The sequence below is a fragment of the Genypterus blacodes genome, unplaced genomic scaffold (assembly GCF_046128005.1).
Source record: "Genypterus blacodes isolate CSIRO-AG114 ecotype Tasmania unplaced genomic scaffold, CSIRO-AGI_Gbla_v1 ptg000008l_1, whole genome shotgun sequence".
Lineage (NCBI taxonomy): Eukaryota > Metazoa > Chordata > Actinopteri > Ophidiiformes > Ophidiidae > Genypterus > Genypterus blacodes.
The window spans coordinates 1,525,921-1,534,620 of NW_027466822.1; the positions used below are offsets into that span (position 1 = coordinate 1,525,921).

General features: G+C 45.8%; 1 protein-coding gene across 1 annotated transcript; it reads right to left on the minus strand.

The window, feature by feature from the left end:
* Positions 1-214: 214 nt before the first annotated feature.
* Positions 215-8,347, minus strand: stk17b (serine/threonine kinase 17b (apoptosis-inducing)). The gene is made up of 7 exons (XM_076156039.1): positions 7,816-8,347; positions 6,346-6,558; positions 5,089-5,227; positions 4,423-4,549; positions 3,853-3,901; positions 3,211-3,390; positions 215-2,795 (listed from the first exon to the last, which is right to left on the minus strand). Exons 1-7 carry the CDS (start codon positions 7,941-7,943, stop codon positions 2,576-2,578), a joined length of 1,056 nt encoding a protein of 351 aa, XP_076012154.1. The 5' UTR covers positions 7,944-8,347; the 3' UTR covers positions 215-2,575.
* Between the last annotated feature and the right edge of the window lie 353 nt (positions 8,348-8,700).

Genomic DNA, 8,700 nt, shown 5'->3' on the forward strand with positions numbered 1-8,700 from the left:
TTCCCTTTTTAAGTCTTAATCTTGTTTGTTTGTTATAGCACGAGCTAAAAAGCTGCTTCAAGCTAACAAAACTCCAGGTTTCCATACAGCTTCAACAACTGACAGCTGTCTCACCCTCAAGACGCTGCCACCGTTCTGAACATGAGTAAGAGTCACAGTGCTTGTTTGAGACGGATTCTTTACAGTGTTGTGTTCCAGTTTTTCAGGATGACAGCATACAGATGAAGAGCACGGCCGTGGCTGGAGAAGCCCGTCTAGCAGACAAAGGCCGTTGTACCAGCTGGTGCCGGCGCTAGAAAAACCCTTAAGGACAACAAATAAGAATGTTTGGCACCTTTTAGAACAAGAAGAGGAACGTTTCACTGGAGGCTTCGCAGATCAGAGCGATCAAGAGTTCCCCAGCACCGCCTCGCGACAGTATCGCCGTGACGATTTCATACAAGTCTACCCCGACATACTCGGGCAAGAAGTATGGTTACATCTAGTGAATCAACAACAACAACAACGTCTCCTTTCACATTATACAGTGTGTTTCCCCCTCAGTCTACCTGGAACCTTCTCGGGAGAAACATCCATCTCTTAACTAAAACGTTTATTTGTGAAATCCCTCCCTTTCTATTCAAAGTCTTGCCACTTTGTCATTCCTCCCCCTTCCAACCTCGTGTCAACAGCATAAAGTTAATATTTCGAAAATCCCCAAACATTTCAATTTCCATCCAATCAATCCTGACCAAAACCATCTGACTCTTCTCTCCAACTCCATCCGAACTTTTTTACTTCCCACTTCCATTTTACAAACTAATCCTTAGTTTCCTCTTTCCAAACCCTTCCATGGCAAAGCCCCACTTATTACTGTGACATAATGGCTTAAATATAACACCCTAAATCAAGCTTTACTGATCTGCCTCTCCATATATATTCTCAAAAACCCCTCCGACTGAGACGCAGCAGACAAAACAATCTACATCAAAAAAAACAACAAAAGTTACAACTTAAATAGGCCTATAAGAATAACATTAAGAACAAAACAAATCAATGTGAGCAGAGAGTGAACAAAGTGATGCCACATGCCCTGAGATAAGAATGACAGGAAGATATATCGCTTACAGGCACCCGTGACAACTAGAGTAGCTTTTGACGCTGAGCAATATGAAAGCAGACTGAGGAAGCTTTGGTAAGGGACCCAAAAAAAAACACACACACGGTTAAGCTCCAGTGAACCTCTCAAGGACACAAAAGTATACAATTTCAGACAAAGCCCCCCCCTACCCTCGTTTCACCTTTTTTGTTTAGATCAAACACACACACACACGGGTTACACGGTATAAGTGCTTAAGTTTCTCTTCTGCCAGCCTTAAAAAAAAAAAGAGGAACCGACAGCTTGGTTCAGTGTAAGAGGAAAGCTACTGTAAGTAAGTGCGGGCGTGGCGTGGCGTGGCGTGGCTCGCCGCCGCATGACTCACCGGGGGCTGGAGCCGTTTACAGTTTGAATATCGGGGCAGTGCTCAGGAAGGCGCAGTAAGGCCTGAGCTGGCCTCGTCTAAACAAACTGGCTGGTGTGGTTACAGTTTCACATGGAGGTATCTGTGAGGAGAGGGGGGGGGGGAGAGACTACACACACTCCTGAGTTCTTAAGTCAAGATTACCCACAGGCATTTACACACTTAAGAAATATGATTTGTGCTTTTACCGGAATGTATAAGAGCAGAGTAAAAGGCGGCTGTGTACGGAATGTAGATGCGCTCAAACGCGGCCCCTGCTGGTTTCTCTTTCGATACAAAAATAAGAGGGAAGTGCAACTCGGGGCGAGGAAACACAGTTAAACGGTAATGTGGCAGGTAAAGTAAGCGACCGAGGCCTCGTATGGACAGCAGAGGGGACTCGACTGTTGGCTGGTTTCAATCTGTGTTCCAGTTCAGGAGTGCACACGAGACGACACACACACACACGCACAGCACAGCACAAACACCCGGGTCAGATTGTTCCACACAAACTTATCACAGCCTCATCTCTCTGGCTCCCCGTGATGCTGCTGCTGCCCTGCTGCGCTCGCTTTTCCTCTCACAAACAAGGACATTGTAATACTTCCTGATTGCAGCCGATGCTTATCAAGATTTCATACCGTGTGTTTGTGCCGAAAGCAGAAGTGCGACAACAAACTCCTTCCGGCCTTAAGGCGTCGAGCTAGAAACGTTTGCAAAGTCTCTGGAAGAAAGTTTACAGAAACTCTTGCAAATGCAGATGAGCAGTATTGCATAGATTTCCCTTGAAATACTCCAAACTAGGCTTTAGTACAGGGAGGACTGGGAGACGTATTAAATACTTAAGGTTAAACAAACTGCCACATACTGTACAGCGTCCACGCAGTGTTGGATCAATGTTAGAGCTTTCCATTTAGCTGGTTATCTTTGGTTTGAGCAGTCGTGGTGGAACTTGACCACACAGTTGGATGCAGTGAAGACCTAAGAACGTTTGGGTGGTGATGCATAAAAGAATTTAAAAGACACGAGGGAGGAGCAGGCGACCCCTCCTCTCCCCTCTTCCTCCCCCCAAACTCATTCCCTTCACTTTCTCTTCAGTAGTCACCTTCACCGGCAACAAACCTCTCCCCTTCCCAGTGAACCCTTTTAGTGCGAGTGTTCTCCTTGTCCTCAGGGTCTTCGGGCGGGGACGCCCACTTGGCCCCGATGATCCTGTCTCGGGAGGTGCGGGTGGCGCCGTGGTCGGTGCCGTGGCAGAGCGGCTGCTGCCACAGCCAGGGGTGGCGCATGCACTCTGCGGCGCTGGGCCGGTCCCTGTGGTCAGAACACAAGGAGAACTGTGTGTCACGCTCGGGGCAACGTAACATAGGGAAGTCGCTCAGCTGCAGTGGTCATGCAGTAAACCACATTCAAAAATATGTGGTTTGCGTAATGGTCCTTCATCCGAGCGATGACAAAGCGCTCGGGTTTACTTCCACATAAATTACAAGTGCACTAGTAAGTAATAAGTTATTATGGTTGGAAAAACATGACGTGACGTAAACAGTCAAAGACAGAAACACCTTTACTGTGACAGCTTTACACACAAACTACAGGAAGTGAATGCGTCTCAGCCGGGCCTAAAATAAAATGTGTGTTGCCTTGTGGGAACATATATGAATTTTGCTTCAGCTCCGTTGATTAGATTCCAAATCAATACACACACACACACACACAGGTCTTTACTCACTCAGGCACTTTCACCAGCAGTTTGCGGATGAAGTCCACAGCGAGCTCGGACACCCTGGAGAACGTCTCCGTGCTGTAGTCCACGTTGACCTGGGCCACGTTCAGATACGTCTCCTGCTTGTCGTCCCCCGCGAACGGAGACTCGCCCGTCACCAGCATGTAGGCGATGACGCCCACGCTCCTGAGGAACACGGGAGGAACAATTACTGCTGAACGCCGCGGAACAACTTGGAGGACGCTTCTGTGAAATGCGTTTGTTTGGTTGGGACTTATTTCATAGTTTTGGTTCTCATAATGGAATTTGGGAGATTGTTTGCAAACTACCTTCGGTGCTTTAGACTGAAGTGTTGACACGCTGGTTAAGCTTTGATCCGTTGTACTGTACAGTTACTGACACATTTAGGCAAAGGGTCACTGTGGTGGACATCGGAAGGACAATAGGCGTCTTTAGTTTCAGTTGGAAATAATTTAGATAAGTGGGTCAAAGTGCTGAGCCTCATGGATTAGGCTGCGTCTTCAGAACTCAGCGACTAACTGCTGAGATATGTGTCCGTATAATCAATAGGTCACAACTATGAAAAAAGATCCAGGTGAAGTATATTACATGTTACATATATATTGTATATGTTTGATTAGGACTCACCACAAGTCAGCTGCTGTTGTGATCGGCTCATAGTTCAGGATCTCTGGAGCTGAATGAAGACATGAGAGAAAAGGTGACTCATCTGTTTACATTTTATACAGACGTGTGATCTTTGTTTCACCGCAATTTCAATTTGATTCAGCATTTCATCAGCACTTGTTGACTTTATTCTTATATAACATTTTGTTATTTGTTTTCATGATGGCTGTGTGTTTTTCTTTTGTCAATTTTGATGTGTGTTCCATCCCTACATAGTAAAGTGACCTGTTGCGGATCAATAAACAAAACGAGATTAGAAAGCAGCCAGGTCAAAGATTAAAATGTGATGTGATGATCCTGTACTAGTTTAAGATGTTTCCTAGAAAAAGTCAAACCACCGTTATATTACACGTCTGCTCTGTGACAACAGTTCAGTGTTTGAAATCCATCCTAAAACCAAACATACAGAGACACTCACAGTAACAAACTACTGACCATGTGTCTCATCACCATCACATAAAGGATCTTTGTTGGATGAAGGTGCTGCCACTGACTTGATGAGTAATGGAGGCGTGTTGTGAAATCACTTACCCACATACTCAGGCGTGCCGACAATATCTCTGAGATCTCCGGCCGAGCCCAGTTTCCGTGCCAGACCAAAGTCTACGATCTTAATGTCTCCCGGTGGAGACAGGCAGGTCAGGAGGATATTCTGAGGCTGGAGAAGACGAGAGAGGGAGCAAAGTCGTCATGTGGAAGAAGTGAGACAGCAGCAGCAGGTGTCTCTTATAAACGGAGAGAGAAATCCATCCTCTCGTATTTCAATATTTGATATGATCCCATGATTTTAATCTTCAGATGTGGGATACCAAACACCTTTGAAATGCTCTCACTGTTGCTTTGATGTGCTGATCACAGACGTCTTCATCTGTGAGTCCTTATCTACAAAGGCACCTGGGCACTGAGCCGACGCTGAATTAAGGAGTCTGTGTGAATTATGAAGCCGTGCGCCTACAGTGGTCCAACAAATACTGGAAACGTGTCTTCAGTTAAACGTTCAGATCCCTCATGAAGCACGCGCAACTGTTGCCGAGCAACAAAACAATAATTTCTTAGCGCGGTATCAATGTTACTGGAGTGATGTCATCCATCCTCGTATTACAATAAAACGGGTTCGGCTATCACTGTTTACTAGGCTAGGCTCCAGCTATCTGTGTGTGTGTGTGTGTGTGTGTGTGTGTGTGTGTGTGTGTGCACCTTTAGGTCCAAGTGCACCAGGTTGCTCTGGTGGAGGTAGTGGACTCCTTCCAGCGTTTGCCAGATCAGACGGGTGATCTGGGCCTCTGGCAAAAGCTCCTCAGACACGCAGTGGTCAAATATCTCGCCGCCCGCCGCGCTGAGCAAACACGGGACACAAGCACACGCACTGAACATACATACACAACGAGTGTTTATGGAACATTCGTATAGAAACATGTTGGAGGGCAGGGGAGAGAGAGAGAGCACGCAGGGTTACAGCCCTGTAATAGGGCAGGACTTCATTAAAGGTTCCTTCTCTTCATTTAGTCTTAGATTAGGCAGTAATACACTAATAAAGGGAGTAAAGGCCACACAACACGATGTAAGCCAGGTCTGGTGAGAAACTCCTCTTTAATGAGGCAACGTGACTCCGGCTTCAACTCCCAACTACGCCTTGAAGACAGTGACTCAGTGATATCGGATACAAATTACAGCTACTGTGTGATGTCATTCTTAGGAAATCAAATTAAGAAAATCCAATAAAATGCTTATTGACTCTGTGAAGAGGTACAGTGAGTCTTGGATGTGAGTGTGTGTGTGTGTGTGTGTGTGTGTGTGTGTGTGTGTGTGTGTGTGTGTGTGTGTGTGTGTGTGTGTGTGTGTGTGTGTGTGTGTGTGTGTGTGTGTGTGTGTGTGTGTGTGTGTGTGTGTGTGTGTGTGTGTGTGTGTGCGTGTGTGTGCCTGTGTGTGCGTGTCCTGCCACACGGGCCAAACCAAAGCCCTTCCTGCTTACTCACTCAAAGTCGCTACGGGCAGCAATAAAAACAATCTCAGGCCATAAAAATGTGCAAAAAGAACAAAGATCTGTTTTTTTATTACATTTCAGGTAAATCAAGTTCCTAGTTTTGGTATTTCCCTAATTCTCCTTTAACTCACCACAAGCACTGAGGGTGTGGTTGGAAAATCACTATAATTCAGTGTGAATTCGCCCCGTTTGACACGTCTCTGCTTTGTTTGCGCGAAGAAAAGGTGAGAAATATGCAGGAGAACATACTTAACAAGAGAGGTCAGATAGAAGCGGTGTATGAGTGCATGAGTTCAGTGTGAGATGGATGACTGTGTGTAAGACGTCATGGTACTTCACAGTGCAGCTCATGTTGACTCAATACAACATGCAGAGTCATCTAAAGCTGATATGTCATCTACAGAAACAGGAAGAGAGGTTTGAAGGTTGTAGGGGGAAAACATGCATGGGAACGTCCCTGTGAAACTCACTATTCCAGCACTAAGATGACGTCGTGGTCCGTCTCATAGGCGGCGTGCAGGTTGACCACTCGGGCGCTGTTGCGGGCCGTCTCCAGCACCGCCATCTCGTGAATCACGTCCGCCCTGCAGTCACGCCCGCGCCGCCTCTTGCGCACAATCTTGGCGGCAAACACTTTGCCCGTGGCTTTCTCTCTGCAGCGCTTCACCACGCCAAACTTTCCCCTACAGACACAAGAGTGACAGAAAGAAGAATGACACTGTTCGAGATCAAAGTATTGCTTTCAGGAGGCATTGATTGATTATTAATATTTGCTTCGAGCAGTGGAACAATATGAGTTTAGTTTGGCAATCACGGTTTACTTTAAACTGCTTCAAGTCAATATTGCTTGCAGGCTTTGTAAGCAGACGTGCTGTGAACCAACACGGCCTCCACACATGACAGCAATCATTACGGCTGACGGACCTGAAGAGCAGCAGTCCAGCTCTGCAAAATGCTCTACAATATGGAGTCATCATATGATGTTCATGACACAATATGCATCAGTCAGTAACTTTCCAAAATGAATGGTCGGGCTTATCTCCTCTGCTACGACAAACAAAGCCTTATTAAACATTAAACCAGTTGTACAGAGAGAACTAGAACAGTTCCCCAAGTCAAAAACAGTTAACATTTGACCTTTGGCTGATATATTATGCACCGAGTACACACACACACTCCTCACAGAGCTTCACAATGACTTAAACTCAAAAAGCCTGATCTGTACAAGCAACCAAGAGCAACAAGTTCTGTGTACCTCTCCAACGGCTCCATGAGGAAAAGGGTTACATCTTTTATTCAGATATAAAGTTATAGACTCAAAACTGAAAGAAAGTCCCCTGCTTTACATCGTTAATATGTAGATTACAGTATGTCCCCAAAAAAGGTCTTTAAAAAAGGTCAATAGCAGGGCAGTAACTGAGTGTGTGTGTGTGTTCCTATAAGTGTTGTAATTCTGCGTCATGTTTGATTTCTCAGCGGAACTGAAGTTCGTCTGGTTTGCACATGTTTTGATTTCCTTCCTCACATTTCTGAGAACACCATCACAGGATCTTTTGCAATGATCATCACTCACCGTGTGTGTGTGTGTGTGTGTGTGTGTGTGTGTGTGTGTGGTGACTTTAATAAGAGTGAGGATACTTGATAAGCCTCGTGAATTAATTACAACTAGTTAAACAGTAAATAGCAAAGGCTGGAAGGCTTGTTTACATCAAAGTATTCGATAACTGTTTGTTCTTAGTAATAAACTAAGATCAAATGCAGAAACTGACACCAAAAGAAAGAAATAAACATGTTCAGATGGATTGCAAATAACTAATCACAAGTTATCAACAACCTATAAAAGTCCCCACAAGCAAATGTCTGACAGCCATGACCCGACAGCAGGACCCGGGTTCGGGGACCACAGGCCCCGCACACCGCGGCGCTCCCCCCGGACTCACCTGCCCAGCTCCTCGCTGATCTCATACACAGTATCCATGGGCTCCGCGCTGATCGGGGTCTGGACCTCACCGAGCAGCCCGGCGGAGAGTCCGCTGCGACTGTCCAGCCGCCGCCTGGACATCATCATCCTCCCGTGGTTTACCGGCTCAACCGGTTAGTTAACGCGCAAAACACCCTAACTTACTAACGGAATATAACACACTGAAATAAACGGGTGAAGTTAGCATAACAGACACCGGCGGCTGGCTAACATCCACTAACCGTACAGTTCACCTCGCCAGTTAGCTCAACCGTCGCTAGGCGAGTTAGCTCGGCGCCCAATGTCGCTGGTTGAAGCGATTTGTTCACCTCAGCTGAGTAAAAGTTGACCGTCAACAAACAATGAAGCCGCGGACGACTCCGGCGACTTTTCTATCAAACCGGAGCAGCGGACGACTATTGGTTATCTTAGTAAGTTCACCTAAACAGTTCTGGGTCATTTTTACATCCTTCTGTTTGACACTTTCTCGACACGTCACGGCGCGGCGCATGCGCACTGTTGACATGCCGGCAAAATTCAAATATGGCCTCTAGAGGGCAGCACCGCTAGATCCTCACAGCAGACTGAATAAAGCAGTACAATCAAAAACACAATACTAACTTGAAGAAACAAATATAACAAAATCATTACTGGATTATATCATCTCGCAATTCAGCCACTTTAAATGCAACGTATCTACACTGACTTGCATTCAATCTCACCATCTACCAAACAGAAAACCTGGCAGGAAAGATCAAATAGATATCCAAAAAGTGTGTTTACTAGAGCATTACATCGACAAAGCAGCATGTCTTGTTACTTAAAGATAGAAATGGCTGGTGTGCAGAAAATCAAACCAGAATAG

Bases quoted from the DNA above. Each gene is read 5' to 3' on its own strand.
- stk17b (XM_076156039.1), bottom strand. From the start codon at position 7,943: ATGATGATGTCCAGGCGGCGGCTGGACAGTCGCAGCGGACTCTCCGCC. The intron at 4,550-5,088 runs GTGCACACACAC...CGTCTTCTCCAG, and splicing joins TGGTGCACTTGGACCTAAAG to CCTCAGAATATCCTCCTGAC. The intron at 3,391-3,852 runs GTGAGTCCTAAT...CGTGTTCCTCAG, and splicing joins ACAACAGCAGCTGACTTGTG to GAGCGTGGGCGTCATCGCCT.